General features: G+C 35.2%; 1 protein-coding gene across 6 annotated transcripts; it reads right to left on the bottom strand.

Moving 5' to 3' along the window:
• Positions 1–4,681: 4,681 nt before the first annotated feature.
• LOC122314680 (kinesin-like protein KIN-6) lies at positions 4,682–19,710 on the bottom strand. Of its 6 annotated transcripts, none has more exons than XM_043130187.1 (23): positions 19,010–19,707; positions 18,601–18,800; positions 18,253–18,376; positions 18,009–18,103; positions 17,600–17,723; positions 11,524–11,589; positions 11,262–11,324; positions 10,980–11,030; positions 10,747–10,829; positions 10,564–10,675; positions 9,334–9,382; positions 9,070–9,224; positions 8,580–8,780; positions 8,311–8,415; positions 7,946–8,020; positions 7,783–7,857; positions 7,568–7,667; positions 7,109–7,203; positions 6,107–6,240; positions 5,929–6,007; positions 5,588–5,712; positions 5,357–5,435; positions 4,682–5,020 (listed from the first exon to the last, which is right to left on the bottom strand). In XM_043130187.1, exons 1-23 carry the CDS (start codon positions 19,607–19,609, stop codon positions 4,922–4,924), a joined length of 2,889 nt encoding a protein of 962 aa, XP_042986121.1. In that variant the 5' UTR covers positions 19,610–19,707; the 3' UTR covers positions 4,682–4,921. The 6 variants fall into 6 exon arrangements, 2 of the variants coding, with proteins under 2 accessions (XP_042986121.1, XP_042986120.1); XM_043130186.1 differs by having other exon boundaries at positions 10,561–10,675; positions 19,010–19,706; XR_006243856.1 differs by lacking the exons at positions 4,682–5,020; positions 5,357–5,435 and having other exon boundaries at positions 5,696–5,712; positions 5,929–6,027; positions 10,561–10,675; positions 19,010–19,709.
• Positions 19,711–20,168: the final 458 nt, after the last annotated feature.

Below are 20,168 nucleotides of genomic sequence, written 5' to 3'. Positions count from 1 at the left end.
CTTGTATTATGTTAAGAAAAATTCTGGTACTTAGTTATGACTTTCGTTATCCGTTGTGTGTTTCTTTGTACACTTATATTGCCTTGCACACACTTGACACCCGTCGATAGGATGGTGACCCGGGTTGTCACCATCCGGACGTCTCGATTTCCCCGTGTTCGGGCGTGGGGATTTGGGGGCGTCACAGAAGATAATAAAGAGTATCTTCTCATTAATAAAATAATTTTGAACCAAAAGCTCGTATTAGAAAAACTATCCGCTCTCTCATCTAGATTGTATTATACAGAAATGAGAAAAATTGAATCACATGTAGTAATGCACCAGAAGTGCATTGACCCTAAAGTATTTATGGCTTGGCCCGCCTTGGACATCTAGGATCAATAATGATGAGACAAATAATTGATAATTCATATGGGCATCCCTTAAAGAATCAGAAAATTATCTTACCTAATGAATATCCATGCTCTGCATGTTCTCAAGGTAAATTGATTATCAAACCATCTATTTTAAAAGTTTTTTTTAATCTCCATCTTTTTTATAAAGGATTCATGGGGATATATGTGGGCCTATTCAACCATCAAGTAGATCGTTCAGATACTTTATGATTTTAGTTGATGCATCAAGTCAATGGTCACATGTTTGTCCACTTTTCACTAGAAATATTACTTTTGCTAAACTTCTTGTCCAAATAATTAAAATACGAGCACAATTCTCTAACTATCTAATTAAAACTATTCGATTGGATAATGCAGGTGAATTTACATCTCAAGTTTTTTATAACTATTTCATGAAATCAAAACTTCTTATTTCTGCCTGGAGATATGCTATACCTTATGCAACATCTTTGATTCAAGTTAGGCTATCAACATATCATAAATATTCTCCATTACAGCTTGCATTTGGTCAACAACCAAATATTTCTCATCTTCTTATTTTTTGATGTACGATATATGTTCCAATTGCACCTTCACAACGTACAAAAATGGACCCTCAGCGTAGACTCGGGATATATGTTAGGTTTGATTCTCCATATATTATTAGATACCTTGAGCCTCTTATAAGGGATATGTTTAAGGCACGTTTTGAAAATTGTCATTTTGACAAATCCATTTTTTCAACACTGGGTAATAAGAAGTCGGTGCTTAAAGTACAACAGGAAATTATTTGAAAAAATAAAACTCTTTCTCAATTTGATCATCGTACAAATTATTGTAAACTATATATTTAAAAGATTATTCATTTGCAAAGTGTTGCAAATCAATTATCGAACGTATTTACTGACACTAAAGGTGTGGTAAAATCATATATTCCTGCTGTTAATGTTCCAGTAAGGATTGTAGTTCCTGAATGACAAGTTGTCAAAACAGCAATAGGTGAGTTTAAGATACGCCTGAAGCGTAGACGGTCTATTGGTACTAAAGATAAAATTCTTTGGAAGAGAAAAATACAAAATGAATTTGGTACTCTTAAATAGTTCACACCCACAACACAGACCATAAGAGTAATTGATACTCCTGAAGAGATTAAATTTTCTGAAAAAGAACTTCCTAAAGAGGTATTTAATGAAATGTCTTCCCTTAAAAAGGGACAAGTACATGAAAATAACGAGATCTTGATATATTTCATGAGTACTAGAGAAATTTTGAATATAAATAAAACTGTTGTCGGAAACATATTTTCATATAAAATGGCCCTCGATATTACCAGAAATAATGAAAAAATTGAGTTAAGAACTGTCGAAAAATGATGACGTAGAAACGACTGGCCAAAATGGAAATCGGCTATTGAAACTGAATTAAACTCACTAGCAAAGCGAGAGGTCTTTGGACCAATTGTATAAACACCAAAGGGTGTAATGTTTGTTGGATATAAATGAATATTTATACGTAAGCGTAATGAGAGCAATGAAATTGTGCGATATAAAGCACGAGTTATTGTATAAGGTTTGCTATAGAAATCGAAGATTGATTATGAGAAAACATACTCTCTTGTTATGGATGCAATCATATTCAGATTTTTGATTAGTTTGGTAATTACAAAAAGATTGTATATGCAGTTAATGGATGTTGTCACTACATATTTATATAGATCATTAGATCTTGACATATATATGAAAATTTCTGAAAGATATAAAATGCCTGAAACTTCTAATCTGAGTACATCCAGAAATATGTATTCTATTAAATTTCAAAATTTTTTATATGAGTTAAAGCAATCCGGACACATGTGGTATAAATGCCTGAGCAAATATCTATTGAAAGAATGATTTAAAAATAATCCAATATGCCCATATGTTTTTATTAAGAAGTCAGATTCCAAATTTGTTATTATTACGATTTATGTTGATAATCTAAATCTTGTTGGAACTCCTGAAAAGATCAGAAGAACCGCTACATATTTAAAAATTGAATTTGAAATGAAGGACTTAGCAAAATGAAATTTTGTCTCGGCCTGCAGTTAGAGCATTTGCAAAATGAAATTCTCATTCATCAGTCAAATTATACAGAGAAAGTTTTGAAACACTTTTACATCGACGAAACTCATTTCCTGAGTATTCCAATGGTTGTTTGATCACTTGATATGCAGAAAAATCCATTTCGTCCTTGTGAAGACGATGAAGAAATTCTTGGGTTTGAAATACCTTATCTTAGTGCAATTGGAGCTCTGATATATCTTGTAAATTGCACTCAGCTTGATATTGTATTTTCAGTTAATTTATTTGCAAGATATAGTTCCACACTAACTCAAAAACATTGAATATGTCTTTCGATACCTCCGAAATATGGTTAATATGAGATTATTTTATTAATATGGTTTAAGTCCACAATTAGTTGGATATACAGATGCAGGTTATTTTTCAGATCCACACAGAGGTAGATCTCAAATTAGATATATATTTACTTATGAAAATTCTGTTATATCATGGAGACCTGTCAAACAAACACTATATGCTACATCTTCAAATCACTCAGAAATCATTGCATTTTATGAGGCAAGTTGAAAATGTATTTGACTAAGATTAGTGATTCAATATATTTAAGAAAAGTGTGGTCCTCCAATGATTAATAATAGTCCAATAATTTTATACGAAAATAATGCTGCTTGTATTAGTCAAATTAGAAGATGATATATCAAAAGTAATAGAACCAAATATATTTCATCTAAATTCTTTTATACCCATGAACTTCAGGAGAAATGTGAAATTAATGTCAAACAGATACGGTCAAGTGATAATTTGGTAGATTTATTCACAAAAGTATTACCAACTGCAATATTTAAGAAGATTTTGCAGAACACCAGAATGTGGAGACTTGAAAACCTATTATCATACACTTTTCAGTGGGAGTAATGTCTTTAAGACTTGTACTAATCGTACTCTTTTTCCTTTACTAAAATTTTATCCCACTGGATTTTTCTTTGTAAGGTTTTAATAAGATAATCTTAATGTACTTAGAAATATATATGAATATTGTAGTCTTTTTCCTTTGCCATTGATTTTTTTCCACTGAATTTTTCCTTGACAAGGTTTTAACGAGGCATATTCTTTATGTATAGTTATCCAAATGGAAAGTGTTATAAATTTATTTGTATGACCATACATAACCATTAAGACTATTGAGTTATCAATTAAGACCAATCTTTAGCCATCAATTAAAACTTAAGCTATACCTACTTCTTTATACTCCTATATATACGAATATCATTCACTTGTATATCATCAAGCTTTATATTTAAGTAACAATTCTTTCTCTTGCAATATCCTCTCTCTTACAATATCATTTCTCTTTTAATTTCATAACAAATATTAAATACAAGTTTCAAATAAATAAAAATTTTATATACATTTTTTTATAAAAAAATTGAATTATAAAAAATTTTATTTTTCTATAAAAAATTATTTATTTAAAATTTGTACAAACCATTAACCAGATTTCAAATTTTACGCCTCCTTCATTTCTCCAATAACTTTTAATTCCGACTTGTTCAACTCAACTAAAATAGTCCTTTTTCACAGTTCTTTCTAATAAATGCTACAACTATACCTTTATTTTATCATTATCTTACTGAATTGATTGAGGTGACTTCATCAAATCTAAAACTACTTTTTAAGAAATAAAAACTGATTTCTTGATTGATAAAAAATACCAACGCAATAAAATGAGAATAGAGAACGAGATGGTGATGTAGTATTTTATTTTTTTGGTAGCAAACCCAATGGTAGGCTACAAATATAACAATGGGCAGCTGGTAGTATGTCCATCGTGATCAGCCACAATGTAGGACATTGTGCACGACGGTGGGACACAAAGATTGAGATAAACCCAAGTGTACACCACTCCCAGGGCGAACCGATTTCACCAACGCTCAGTTGTAGTTTTGTAGATGCATCTAAACAATCCCCCACCTCATCTAACTACCAGTTTTAGAGTGACCCGACTTCTTAATCTTATATAAATAGCTTGGGCCAGTACCGACCAAAAATAAAGAATAAATCGGCGTGGGACATAGGAACTGTTTGTTGTACTTGGACCTATGCTCAGACAACGCCATACTACCGATCAAAGCCCACAACTGTCCCTACGCTGTCGATCTGTAGCCCAAAAACACTGCATTTTTTTTTTAAATTAAAAAATCCCAAGGCAGATTTTCGACCGAGCCATGAGCTCGAGACTACAAACAATTGAGAGGACAAAGGAATCTCCCAAGTCTAAAACCTAAACCATGGAATCACGAACATTTTAGTCATGGAGGTGCACACAAGTTAGACAGAATAAACGACTGAGAGTTCAAACATATTGTGTAAAAGCTTTAGAGCTGCCTGCAAAGTCCCACCTATACACCAAACCGAAAGAAAAGAAAAGATAAAACAAAAATAAAGGGAGCCGTTTTTTACTCCTGCTTGTAAAACAGCGTTGCTATATTACGGGGGAGGATTGATCTTAAGTAGGCGCAGGAGAGCGATCCTACCCTGAGTTGTTTTTCTTTCATCCATAGCCAGTTTCCTTCCGGGTCTATTGCTCTGCATATGATTTAAAAGAAATATACAATAATATTTCCTAGAAGACTTGTCCTTTTCTTATTTCTTCAGATATATTGTCGGTAAATCGTAGGCCAAAATGAAGCCACAAGGCTATTTTTGTAGTGTGTCCATTCCCACCTTATGAAGAGTTCCTCCTACTTCACTACTTGGGTGTTAAAAAAACATTGTTTTGGTTCCTAATTCTACGTCAGTGAATTGAGGTACAAACTTGATTTTATCAAATTTACCTCGACACTTGGAATATTTTGTTTCCTTAGTGCCTCAGACAGGAATAGCAAACTAAAAAAAAAAAAACAGCAGAATTGTCAAATTTACCTTTGGTTTCTCAACATCATCTACAACGCCCAAGGCACTGAAATCCCTCACCAATATGGATGATGCAGGCAAAAGTCTCCTAATTTTTGGCAATAAAATGCAAATAGATTCAGGAACAAAGATAGAGATCCACCTTGAAAAAAAAAATGTAAACTTAATAGCCTCAACAAGATCCAAGGCAAGACACATTGTGACATGTCAAGTTCAAATATGGAAGGCAACCCCGGTTACCTTTTTGGTTTCTCGAGTTTTCTGGAAGAATCAACTCTTGGTTCAATATTTGGCACAACATCAGCATCGCATTCTTTGGTAAATGTAACCTTTTCCTTTTGTGATTGAGGTGGATCCAACAAATCCTATAAAAGATAAAGAACAAGAAAGAGAAGAAAAGAGAGCATATCAAATTTATATAAAGCCTTGCATCATATTATCCATATAAAATTATTTTTCATTTAACAAATGAGAAAATGTGTTGGCATTCCCATGATCATCTCAGAGAGATCGCAAAACATTTTAAGTGAATGTATATGCATAAAAATAGCAAAGAACAGGGAAACACACAAACAACTTACCACTGGCTCCATAATCCCATCTTCAACATCCAGTGCACTGCAGTCCCTTGGCCATATCGAGGATGCAAGCAAAGGTTTCCTGATTAATTGTGAGAAGCTCTGTCATCAGCATTGAGATTATTAAGGAAGACAGTGTGTGCAGCCAAACACTTTGAAAATGAAACGACAACCCACTGACCTGCTTAATTTCTCCAAATTCAAGTCTCTATAGGGAGTACCAGATATAGGTTCACTATCCAGCACATCAAGACCACTGCGTGCTTGGGTAAATGCAGCATCTTCTTTAGGTGATGGTGGCAAATCCCAAGATTCCTAAAAAATGATCCAAAGAAGAAAAAGAACCATGAAACCACTTTTTACTCTGTATGCATGCATCTAAAGGTACAAAGTTTCCCAAGAATGATTTTCAATTCGCAAGAAAAATATGTAAGTTCTATTAAGGGACCAATAACTTCTTCAATTCTTTTTTTTTTTTTTTTCCTTTTGATTGGCACCGGGTGTCCTGAACAAAGTCCCAACTAATTCCGATGGTGCACACACCCTTAGCAAGAAGTTTCCCGCAATTGCACCTCGGATAGTTCAAGAGGAAATTCCCCCACTCCAATGGCCCTAAGAGTGTGAATCCAGAGCTTCAAAACAAGAACATCTGGTTTATACAGCTCGCCCCCAGAGTAACTTCTTCAGTTCAAGAAGCGTTGAATTATCTTTTAATCAATTTATACCTTAGTTTTAATTGTAAATAAAGTTTTAAAGTCTGTGGGGATGACCTGACAATGGCCAAAATAATCAGATGTGTGGGTGTTTCTATAAGCTCAAAGCAATTCATTTTAGGGATAGTGGCAAAGCCAATTCAGGTCCCAGCTTGGTAGCCTTGCTCTTCTGCTTTTAATGCAAGCACCAAGTTCTTCAGGTCACAACGTATGCTGTTATTTGGGTAAAAAGACTAATGAGAAGCAGTATAGGCAATTGAATATAACTAATGCGCGAAAAAAGTAGTTAAATGAAGCAGATATATGTATGTAATGACAGAGCAGTATTTTTTCATGTGTTTAGCTGGATATCGAACTTGAAGAAACATTACAAACTAACCATCAAAGCAGAAAAAACACACATTTCACATAAAACCTGAGGAAAAAGCACCACTTCAGATCAAAGAATAAGTCATGAAAGAGAATTTAACCTTATCCTCCTTGGTAAGAAGTTGGTCCAGCTCCACGGATGAACAGCTGTCATCTCTAACTATGCCATGTGACCGAGAATAGCTGATAGCAACCTCTGAAAGCCTTGAACTTGTTACTTACAGATAGAAACCAGGCTGAAAAATATACTACTAGATAAGGAAGAATGGCATTAATCATAGACCATACTATTGGGATCCAAATCCCTTCGGATTAGCTAGGGCTACCTTCTAAACAAAGCCCATTAGAACAACTTCATATGGAAAAATCACAAAAGATACATTAATTGCTAACAACAAGATCTCCTGCATCTACCAGTTCTGAAGGACACATTGGTTATCTAGATCCTATAAACTATTCAAAATAATTCAAGCATCTAACTACCAATGGTTTCCATATCATAGAACAAGTAGTCATTATAGCACAATATGCACACAAAAAGAAAACTTTTTGAATCAAACCTGTTACATTAGCATCTGGATAATTATATTTGACTCCCAAAGATTTAGACTCATTTAAATCCCCCAGGTCATGTCTGATCTTGGGATAGATATCACCTACCTGATTACACAATGTCAAAAATATGTTATACCCCCAACTATTCTCAACACACATGAGAGTAAAAACAAGTTCTTTCTTTCCTAATATAAAAAATTCCCAACTTCAACAGTCATACCTGATAATTCTGCTGGTTACAGTTTTCAACACAAAAACGTGAAGCATTTCGTATGTCAACATCAGAACTACTCTCCTGAAAACTCGAGAAAAAAGTTTCACAATATCAAAGGATTTCACATAAGGAGACACCAATAAAAAAATATAAGGTGACGCTTCCTTACAGTGGCATCAGATTCTTGCTTATTGTCAACACAGTTGAATCCACTCAACTTTAAGGAAAAGTTTCCACCTTTTTCCTTGAAATACAATCCAAATACTGTTATATTGCCAAAAGCACTAAAAAGAAAGAAAATAGAAATCATATTTGAGAGATCAAAAGAAACATGTAACAAAATGTACGAATAACTTTTTTTTTTTTTTTTATAAGTAATAAGAGATTTTATTAAAGCAAGAAAATAGGCGTATCCCAAGCAAACAAATAACTATTAACTCCCAGATCCACATGAGATAGTGTAGAATCATATAAGACCAGGGCCGGGACTTGATGAAAATAGATTGAACAAAATAATTGCAGAGATCTTTATACCTGTGAGAACACATATTTATCCTGTCTTGGACAGGAGTCACACTTTCCAAGAGTGTCATTGCAATTAGATGCCCTGAGGCTGGAAGAATGAAGGTCCACATCTTTCTGAACATCAAGTATAGATTATTTTATCAGAGCATAACTACATGTATATGATAAACAAAACACGAAAGTGAGTAGTTCCAGGAAAATATGCAAAAGAAGATTAAACAGCATGTTAAAAGGAGGGATGTGGTGTGGGGGGGGGTTTGTGTTGTTGTAGTGCAAACCTCTTCAACATTATTAGATCCATTTAATTCTACAATGGATTCTGAACTTGTGCATATTTTAACCAAGGAGGCATCACCATGAAGTCCCTTGGAACAAGTACAGCAGGACTTCAAATCCTCCAGCTCTTTTCCCAGCTCAAGACTTCTAGTCTTTTCATTTGTAAGGTTTTCTTTGAGACTCTGGATTTCACTCTCTGCCACCTGATCAGAACCAGAAATTTGGAATAGATTGTGCCAGGCAGTTGACTGATGAAATTGCATTGATAGAGATATCAAAACTTCAGGACATTCATGGAGATTGGATGCAGTTACTAATTCATGATCTGGCATGTACAGAATGAAAATGTTTAACCAAAACTTTTTTTTTTTAATTTTTTTTTATCGGTAAATAAGATTTTATAGATCGTAGGAATAGGTAAAAGCCCAAGTACATGGGTCATATACAAGAAAAAAAGTGTTTAACCAAAAATTACTATTAAATAATTAATACCTTGAGCTTTTGGTTATATTCCTTCAAGACGTTCCATATAGCTTTAGTGAAATTTTGCATGATCTGATGGTTTCTCTCTTTCTCGGCCAAGCCAGGAAAGTCTGACTTTCTGGTTGCATTTTCATTAACATCCAATCTGAAAATTTGAGAGGCCTCTGAAAAGAAGCAAATATACCAGATATTCTAAAAATAAACCAGAAAAAAAGGCAAGTCAAGTAACTAGAACAAAATGAGAAACCACAAAATTAATGCATTTTCTACAACCTTCCTCAGAAAGCCCTTGCTCCTCTCCAATGCACTTTCCTTCTTCAGGCTGAAATCAAATCAAAGTACAAGTGATGATAAATGTAAGCCTAAAATCACAGAAATATTCATAATAACAATCTGAAAAGTATGACCAACAACTGGATCTCAGGAATCAAATCCAACAGCAGATATGATGATCAAGGAAATCCATTTTCAGTCATTATGTGGAACAGGATATGAGTTTCACGTTTCATGAAAACGGAGGATGTTGCCCAGCAACTGCTATAAATTTAGATACTGCACATGCTGTGTTAGTATTAACCATTAATAAATATGTTTGAAGGAGCCTAGGGGAAAAAACATGTTTGAGTGTTTTTCTGTCTGCAGGACTGTAGATAGTAAGAAAATAAATCATCAATAAAACATGACTATGTAACAGTACATGAAAGAAGTATAAATCTTTCATTGGGCACTTTTTACACGTGATAGAATGAGTTATTTACAAGCCATCTAAACAAATATCAGATGTTGGTAGACAAGTGTTGTGTCCTCAGTGTTTGAACATATTTTAAGTTTGGGGAAGAGCACTGCATATCATAATTTAGTACCAATATTGAACCAATTTCTTGTGTATGTTCCATTGTGACATAATCCAACAGATTTAAATGGCAAGGATGAACTCAGAAAGAAATGAGTTCCAAATTGGAATGTACAAGAGTTTCAAAAAGAAAAATTCTATTAAATCATAGGGGAGGTTTTCTCCCATGCATGCCGTATTCCTCACTTCTAAAGCTATAAGCAAAAAGGCATTACTCAACCGGTTTTGCAATATTTTTTTAATGATGAGGGATCCCAAAGACACTGCAAATGCAACATATCTTTTTACCCATTAAAACTCAGACCCGTGACCACATAGATCAGGTAAATTATCGGCCTTTCACCAAACCTATCAAGAAAAAAAATATTACATCCCATTCTGGGTTCTTTATGTTGATATCAAAAGAAAAGCCTAAACTTCAAAAACAGTACCCATGAGACTTGGAAGCCAGAGTATAATTCAATCCTCATTGAACCTACATTACATCTTACGAACCCCATGCAAAGAAATGGACTTGACAAATTACAGTATGCAGTAGGCACGCCTAAATGCGGGGAGGAAAAAAATTAATTGATGTTAGTGATATGCACAGAATTAGAACTCTAAAAGGGAAACATTTAGGACACCAAAAAGGATGAATAAAATACCGCCTGGGCTTCAAGGCCACTAAGTTTCATTCTTTTCGGCTGCTCAACTCTAGGCAATGCTTGGACATGCCTCTTGTTACCATTCTTGATGGAAGACTCCTCAACATTATTGAACCTAAAATTATTAACATTACAAGACAGTCTTGATTTCTGGAAAAAAATACGTGTACTGCTATATTATTTTACTTGATTTTCATATATGGTGAAGCTTGTTTTAGCAAGTAGGATGTATCAAGATAGTCTTCTGCTCCGGCTCTAACTGTTAAAATCTGCAAGTGCAAAGAAAAAAAAAAGCATAAGATTTTTTCAGAAGCTTGTTGGAGAAAAGTGGAGTGAAAGCTAATTTCAGATTACTAAATTGGCAATGTAAGATCTCATCAAACAGAAAGCACCATTACCCATTACCACAACCTACATACCAGTGTCATCCGCTTCTTTCCTTCCAAATAATCTCGCAGGTATTTGGTCAACTGTTAAGAGAAAGAAATCACAATTGTAGCTTATATTTGATTCAATGAGAATGTGTTAATCAATCCAAGAGTAAAAAGACCAAAAGATTAGAAGACTGTGTAGCAATATTTTCTTGCCAACAACAAACCGAAAGGTTTCGCCCCTTGAATGGGAGATGTATTGAAAAAAGGGATTGTAAGCTAAAATGCATTAATAAAAGTAACATCTGAAATCATTACAAGAATCATTACCAATGAGTTCTGGAAGTGCTTCTGCAATGGCTTCTTGGGGTTCTTTTGGTGCTCCAACAGTGACTGTAAAAAAAGAAAGGAACTATATCACGTGCACACGGAAAAATGGAGATTGATAAAGAATGGAAGGAATAAAATGTATTCAATCAATAAAGTGAAACAATCAATGATTAAATGCTGAGCAAGTATAGCAACTAAGGAAAATTACGAAGATATAGCATGAATGACTACGAGATCCATGAACCAGATTGAGGATACATACTCTTAGACACAGGCCGAAAACCATTGATGTATTGTTGATAAAATTACTTTCAAGCAATCTTGTCCCCTGAAAATTGTCAGACCAAGTTAAGATTAGATATGCCCGACCAAAGTTGCAACACTATACATGTGACATTTACCCTTCAATGCTTAAGATAACGTCATGCAATCTTATCATGAATCCCTAAAGTCTTGTTCCAAAGATGTTCTTTTAAATCTTATATCGTAGTTTAAGCTTATATTTCTGATAATCTGGTAATAGTACTGGAAAATTTGGAGAAAAAACGGAAAAATGACTCCAATTATTGCCTAGAGTTCCAATGCTTCCCTAGAACATTACATGTCTACCATGAAAGAAATTTAGAACTGTATCCTGAATTAAAATTTTATCCCAGCTCCAAGAGACTGTTACCCTTAACGGAAACGTATAGAGCCCCTTCTGAGCTTCAAATCTTAGATAGTATCCAGTTTTAATGTGAGAAACAACAAATTACCAGGGTTATAGGAGAGCAATCAGGTAGATTATTAAAGCTTCTAATTGATGTATCATTCAAAGTTTTTGACTTGCTTATATTTTCTAGTTAGACTTAGTTCCAACATGTGTTTAGAACGGAACTAATTGTAGATATTTCTTTTGGCTCTGTAAACATAATTGTAGATATTTCTTTTGGCTCTGTAAACAGTGTATATACCCTTGTATTATTTTACTGAGGTAAGTAATAAGAAAGTATCTTTTCCTAATTACTTTCTTAATATGGTATCATATTTCTAAGACCTTCTACACGTTTCTTTCTCTCCCTCATGGCACCAATGCATTCTTCCTCTTCAAGGGAAGAACCAGCTAGCCCATTTTTCCTTCTCACAGGCGATAATCCTGGTATCGTTCTCGTCACCCAGCCACTTACTGGTGACAATTATCATATCATAATTGGTCCCAATCGATGCAAATGGCCTTGTCTGCAAAGAACAAATTAGGGTTTGTTGATGGAACCATCCTCAAGCCTTCAAATCCGACAGATCCGAAGCTTGTTTTGTGCATGCGTTGCAACAATATGGTAATATCCTGGGGTTCGTCTGAAATTTCTGCTAGCATCCTTTATATCAACACAGCATATGAGATCTGGAATGACTTAAAAGGAACTATTCTCCCACAATGGTCCTCACATTTTTCCGTTACAAAAATCAATCTCTGTTCTTTCTCAAAGGCAATTGTCTGTTAGTGCCTATTTTACAAGGCTGAAGGCACTTTGGGACGAATTAATCAATTACAAGCCGATCCCGGCTTGTTCTTGTGGGTTGTTCATATCCTAGATCGAATTATTCAGTTCTTTGTTGGTTTAAATGAGTTTTATTCTTCTGTTAGGGCTCGTATCCTTTTAATGGAGCCTTTGCCTCCTCTTAACAAGGTTTTCAGCATTGCTTTACAAGAATAGCAATAGTGTGAGATTTCGGTCCTCCCCGTTTCCTCATCTGAGAATCATGCTTTTGCTATAAAAGCTGATAATGCTTATCCTACAAGATCCATGTCCAACAACGAACGTCCAGTATGTAAACATTGTGGAGCCACTAGTCATGTTGTTGAGAAGTGCTTCGAGCTCCATGGATTTCCGCAAGGATATAAGTTCAAGCCAAGGCAGCAGTCCATGGCAAATCAGGTTGTCTCTGACAACACTTCTTCCGTTGCATCTCCCATTTCTTTGACTGAGTCTCAGTATCAGCAACTATTAGCCTTGCTCCAACCATCCAACTCTGTTTCTTCCTCTGATGTTCCATAGCACACTGCTAATGTAGTCACTTCTGTTACCTCTCCATTTGCTGGTATATTTTCCTTTTCTCATAATCCAAATCATCACATTCCCTCAGTTTTTTCCTCTACTAGCAGTAATACTAATAATCTTGATTCTCTTTCTTGGATTCTTGATTCGGGAGCCACAGATCATATGGCCAATGTGTCTTTCACTCCAGTCGTAAACGCTACAGTCAAACTTCCGAATGGCCAATGTGTCTCTGTCATACACATTGGCACTTCCCATATTTCTAACACTCTCATTCTTAGAGATGTTCTTTGTGTTCCAACCTTTTCTTTCAATTTAATCTCTGTTAGCATGTTAACTTCGTCTCTAACTTGCTGCTTTTTCTTTCTTTCCGATCTTGTTTTCATACAGGACCTGACTCACTCGAAGCTTATAGGAGTGGGTAGACAAAAAGGAGGACTCTACCTACTGCAACAATCAGGCTCTTTCCTCGATGACTTACATAAATCTCAGTCTTTGTCTATATTTTCTTCAAATTTAGCTAAAGAATTGTCTGTTTGTTCGAATTCATCAAAATGTACACTGTTTGAACTCGAGCATCATAGATTAGGCCATCCTTTTGTTTCAAGGATGAAATTTCTCAATAAACTTGTTCCTGACATGTCAGATTCTCATCTTCCTTGTTATGTTTGTCCTTTGGCCAAACAAAAAAAGCTGACTTTTCCCAATAATCCTCATTTTTCTGAGTTTCCTTTTGACCTCATTCACTGTGATGTTTGGAGGCCTTTCTCTACTCCCACTATTGAAGGTCACAAATATTTTTTAACTGTTGTTGATGACTATACACAAGCCACATGGATATAGTTCTTCAATTATTCAAGTTAATCACAACCCAATTACATACCAAAATCAAGAAAATTCGTACTGATCATGGTATTGAATTTTCATTATCATCTTGTCTCGATTCCAAAGGTATGCTACATCCACTTAGGCTAGGTTTGGATACAAAGATGGTTTTAACCCATCTCAACTCATCTCATCTAATCTTACAACTTTCTCAAATTTTCACAAAAAATACAATAAACAATTCAACTTTTTCAAATTCCAAAAAAATAATAATATTAAAAAATAATATTCTAACAATATTTTATTTAACTTTCAACTTTCATTTCAGCTCATCTCATCTCAACTTACTATCCAAACCTCACCTTAGTTGTGTTGGAATTCCTCAAAAGAAATCTATTGTTGAGCAAAAACACTAGCATCTCTTAAACACAACTTGGGCCTTAATGTTTCAATCCCATCTAATTCTTCCATTTTGGGGTGATGCCATTTTGACAGCCACTCACATCATAAACAAATTACCAAAACCTACATTAGGTCATAAATCTGCTTGTAAGTTGTTTTTTCATTCCCCTCCTAGTTATGATCATCTTAGAACTTTTGGGTGACTTTGTTTTGCATCTTCTTTACTTAGATCTCGATCTAAGTTTGATCCTAGAGCACGGCAGTGTATTTTTCTTGGTTATCCCTTTCGTATAAAGGGTTACAAACTCTTAGATCTTGCTACAAAAGTCACATTTACTTCAAGACATGTTGTCTTTCATGATCATATCTTCCCTTACAAAGTTGCTCTTTCCTTACCTTTTGTGTGCCCATCTAAATCCACTTCAGTGCAATCACCCATTATTCCATTGCCATTTCCAAGTCAATCATCACCACCTGAAATGTTTACTGTGCCTTCAACAGTCACTTTACCCTCTCCTCCTAGGAGTTTTTTCTTCTGCAGATACAGCTATAAACATAACCTCACCTGCAACTCAAGATCCTTCATCTCCAAATTCACATACAAATTATTCATCCACAAATTCCTATACAGTTTCCTTACCAGTCTGTAAATTATCTTGAATCCAAGGAGCTCCTGGTTATTTGCAGCATTATTATTGTAACTCATTTACTACACACTCTGCATCAAATTCCACAGGTTATGTTTCTATTCCAGCAGGTAATCAATATGCTCTTAATCATTTTGTTTCTTATCATCATTTATCTCCTAAACATAGATGTTTTGCTTTCTATCGTCAAGCAGTCAAACACTCTCGTTGGAGAGATGCTATGGCTGCTGAGATTGCAGCTCAAGAAACCAATAATACCTAGATTGTTACCTCCCTACTCTCAGGTAAATGAACCATTGGATGTAAGCGGTTCTATAAAATCAAATATAGAACTGATGGTTCTATTGAACGATATAAGGCGAGATTGGTTGCTAAAGGTTATATCCAATTTGAAGGTTTGGACTATTCTAAAACTTTTTCACCTGTGGCAAAAATGGTTACTGTTCACACACTGCTTGTTATAGCCGCTGTTCAGAATTGGTTTTTGATATAACTTGATGTGAATAATGCTTTTTTACGTGGTGATTTGCTAGAGGAAGTCTACATGACTTTACGTCCTGGTTTTCATACTAAGGGAGAGTCTAAAGTATGCAGACTAAACAAGTCCTTTTATGGCTTGAAGCAGGCATCACATCAATAGTTTTCCACTACACTTCTTGAGCTTGGTTTTACTCAAGCTAGAGCTTATTATTCACTTCTTACACATTCCAATGGTGATTCTTTTATTGCTCTTCTTGTGTATGTTGATGATATCTTGATTGCCAATAATGATTTAAATTCTGTTGATTAATTAAAATTGTTGTTGGACACAAAATTCAAGTTGAAGGATCTTGGACAGCTTAAATACTTCCTTGGTTTGGAAATTGCTCGATCTCCTCAAGGTATTTTACTGATTAATTACCTCAGTAAAATAATACAAGGGAGTTCATTCCATTTACTCTCCATCTTGAGGGGGAGTATTAAAGTTTCTAATTGATGTATCATTCCAAGTTTTTGACTTGCTTATATTTTCTAGTTAGACTTAGTGCATGTTTGAGATTGCGGTGGGAAATATATCTTATAGCTTTAGGGTTTATAGCTTATAACTTAAATAATAAGCTCTATACTTCAAAAGATGTTTACTGTTTGATAAACATGTATCTAAAGCAATTTTAAAGTTAGTTAAATTAATTTTTTTTAAATCTATAGTTATCTGCATGAGCTTTTCAATAAAAGTTTCAATTTGGTGTTTTTTATAAAAGTAGACTTTCAGCTTTTTTAGGTGATTAAAGCACTTTTCATAAATTTATCAAACATATTATTTTTTCTTTAAATGAGCTTTTAAACAGTTAAAAGCACTTTTTAAGCTTTCAAACTCAATCCCAAACAAGCTCTTAGTTCCAACATGTGTTTAGAATGTAACTAATTGTAGATATTTGTTTTGGCTCTGTAAACAATATATATACCCTTGTATTATTTTACTAAGGTAATTTTTTTTTTTAAAGTAAAAATATTATATATATATATATCAATACGAGTAACCAAGTACACTGTATGTATACAAGAAAACATCTAGCCCACACTATAGTGCCCCGAATCACCCAAAAGCCCGTGAAAACTACCCTAAATACACCAAACCTGAATTGGAATGGAACAAACCTCCCAAATCCCAACCTCTTGTTTCCCGTACAACTAATTCAAATCCCTCTACAAGACCGTCTCTTCACAATGCCCTCCCTTTAGTCGTCTCTGGACTTGAACTACCTCCCTTAGCATCGTAGTTAATTGCCCATGAAAAACGCTTTAACTCCCTATTTTTCTTGAAATTTAATTTGGTTTCAAGCGTGTGGCTCGCCTCAATCATAGTGAATAGAGCTTTAATTAGTCTTCACATGCATCATTTGAAATCCCCACGATTTGCTTAAACCCGTTAAATTTATTGAGAACCAAATCCGATGGTGAACCTACTATATCAGTTAACGGAGGAAGAGAAACTAGGGGAGCGGCATTATCCCCAGACACAGAGCCCACTACACTTCCAACTCTAAGCCTTCCTCTACACTAGGCACCAATGAAAAATCCCAAGTCTCCTCGACAGTTAAATGGTTGCTGTCCATTGTTTTTGTCACCATAAAAGGTTCCTCCCCTCCATCGATGATGGCATTGCTGAAATTTACTTCACCCCCTGACAATCCTTGTAGTTCCACTTTTTCCGACCCTACTGCTCCCTCAAGAATAGAATAGGTAGGGGAAGCGCTACCTTCTATTACCCCATTTGTATCTTCTGTTACCCCACTGAGGTAATTAATCAGAAAGTATCTTTTCCTAATTACTCTCTTAATATAGATAATCATACAGCCAGATATCATAATCAAACCCGCAAATATTTCAACAATTTGCAACTACTACTTTTATAAAAACAAATCAGCTTATTTTAAAGGAAAAGTACCTGATTCCCAGTCCTTTTTTCTCTTTCAGCTCCAGCAAGGTCAACAATGGTTAAGACAGCATTGTTACCAACTTCATCAACCTTGTTCACAACGCTGTTAATGTTAATGATACACTGCGACCGGCTGCAAAATTGTAAAAGAAGGGGAGAGCATAAACCAGCTAACTGAATATAGACAAGAGTCAGTGATTAATTCTAGATCTGATTAGCCAAATAGCTACCTAAACTGCTGTGTTTGCATCTAGCTACTAACTAATCTAACTGAATAACAACTAAGCATAACAGGAACTGATCATAGTGACAATTTAAATCTCTACTACTCACAACACTATTTTGATATTTCTTATCTAAATTAACTATAAAATACAATAACGATATCAGTGAAAAAATTAGTTTGTTTGTCATTCACCTTGACTGGCTGTTTGCATTAGTCATTCCTGTGGCACGTTTTAACATAGCACGGGCTATTAAAGACTCTCCCTGTCCAGCATCAGAAATAACAACCTGTTTACACCAATTGCAAACACAGACAAGTCATGTGATTAGTTTTATCTCCATCATCCGATCAGAATTTCTATCTCCATCATCAACATAGATGTTAATGTAAATCAGCAAAAGAACCAATGTTCACTAAAACAGAAATATCTATGAACCTCTTGTAGGCCTTTTATGGTTGATTGCTGCATGCTTAATTCAGTTCCATCAGGTGACAAATCATATGCCTTCTCTCCTTTTCCTCTTTCTGAATTTATTTCAAATATTGATATAGAAAATGACCTGAAAATACATGATACGAGAAGTCTCTTTCTTTACAACCTTGATTTGCTCCAGACATGTTAACAATTAGAATCATTGAACTACGAATGTACTGATAATGCTACCGCATCTGGGAAAAAATTAGACAAAAACCCCACATTCACAATGCATTGGACTCTGGCAAATTCAAAACTCTTAAATAGAATGTAGATATCTGTAGACGTAATTGCATAATTGCCAAGTACCTGAATGTCTCAGAATTATTTCCCTCTGACTGCTTAAAGATCTGTTGTAGCGCAAGCGGTACCATACCAGGTTCCCTAGGACTCCCGAAGACCGTATGAGTCTTACCGGAGCCACTAGGACCCGATGCAGCAAGCATTCCGCTTTTGCCCTTGAGAAAATCCTCCACCAGAGGCTTCAACATTCTCTCATACACTTCACCCTGTGTTGTCATCAGAGACAAATTCCAAAAGATCGTGATAATCAGTAACAAGAATGCTAATGAAAAAAAAATTAATATTTTTCCGCATCTAAACCAAACTAGTTAAGCGGAAAGTTCACTTCAATCAGAATATTCCGTGTTGTATATTCAGATACTTCTTATTTTAATGCATTTTCATGGTAACCAATCGGACTAGAAAAGCAAGAAACCTGAGACGAGTCGGGCGGAAACACTTGAGAAAACCCCCCGTAAACCTCAGACTTGATTCGCTTCGATTCTTTTAAAGCTAAGGGCGGCGATAGTATCACCGACTGAAAATCATTGACAGTGAGACAAGCTTCACCACTCTTCTTCATAGCGTTCTTGTCCCTCGCAGAGCCCTTATTTGCTAAGTTTTGGGGCCACGCGTTCTTCGCTCTCGACCTATGGTTCTGCTCCCCGGCGCCGCCGTTTCGGACCGTGGCCTTGGGCGGCAAAAGGGGCCGAATTCTGAGGTAGACTCTGAGGTTCTCGGAGACTGGAGCATCGGTAGAAGAGGACGATGAGGACGGGAGGTCCGGTTTTGTAGGGCTTTGGCCCTTCTGGGGGATTTCTATCGAAAGAATGTCCTGGATAGGAAATGATGGAATATCTCGGTCTATCGTCGAGGAAGATGAGGATGGGACGGGTATTTGGGGAGCGGTTGTGGAAGGGGTAGGCCTGGCCCTCCGGTGAGGGTTTCTCCGAACAGTCACCGTGTTCGGACATGGGAGAGGGCTTTTCGTCTCCATTTCCACACTCACTTGAGCCACTTCGCCTCTCAGGGACATGGGAGATGGCGGAAAATCACTTTGAATCGGACGAAGGATAAGCAGGTCATTTTACCCTTTCAAATACCTGCTTTTTGTTATTCCATGGGAGATGGCGGAAAATCACTTTGAATCGGACGAAGGATAAGCAGGTCATTTTACCTTTTCAAATACTTGCTTTTTGTTATTCCCAGACATTGCCAATAGAATTTTTCCTTTTTATTTACCACTCATTTTGCTTAAATAAAACAAAAATTAAGCAACTACAATCCAGGCTCCAGCACGCTGCACCTTCACCAGTGGCTGTCTGTAGAGCGACCCTTTTCATTAACACATTTAAAGCTACTTTTACTCTTAAAAATAAAAAATTGATGAATAATATTATTATTAACACATTTCGATGTTAAAGTAATTTTAGATGATTTAAATTAATTTATAAACCGTAATATTTTATAAATATTATTAAAATTTTATTTGAATGTAAATATATTATAATATGTGTTTGAATATAAGAAATAAATTCACATGAGTTTAATTTTTTATAAAAATTTAAAAAAATAATAAATCTTGTCAATAATTA

Source organism: Carya illinoinensis, chromosome 7, assembly GCF_018687715.1.
Source record: "Carya illinoinensis cultivar Pawnee chromosome 7, C.illinoinensisPawnee_v1, whole genome shotgun sequence".
NCBI lineage: Eukaryota > Viridiplantae > Streptophyta > Magnoliopsida > Fagales > Juglandaceae > Carya > Carya illinoinensis.
This window is presented reverse-complemented; position numbering and strand designations above follow the sequence as displayed.

Bases quoted from the DNA above. Each gene is read 5' to 3' on its own strand.
- LOC122314680 (XM_043130186.1), bottom strand. From the start codon at position 19,609: ATGTCCCTGAGAGGCGAAGTGGCTCAAGTGAGTGTGGAAATGGAGACG. The intron at 11,325-11,523 runs GTATGTATCCTC...CTTTTTTTACAG, and splicing joins TTTTCGGCCTGTGTCTAAGA to TCACTGTTGGAGCACCAAAA. The intron at 8,021-8,310 runs GTATAAAGATCT...TTGTATTTCAAG, and splicing joins ATAAATATGTGTTCTCACAG to GAAAAAGGTGGAAACTTTTC.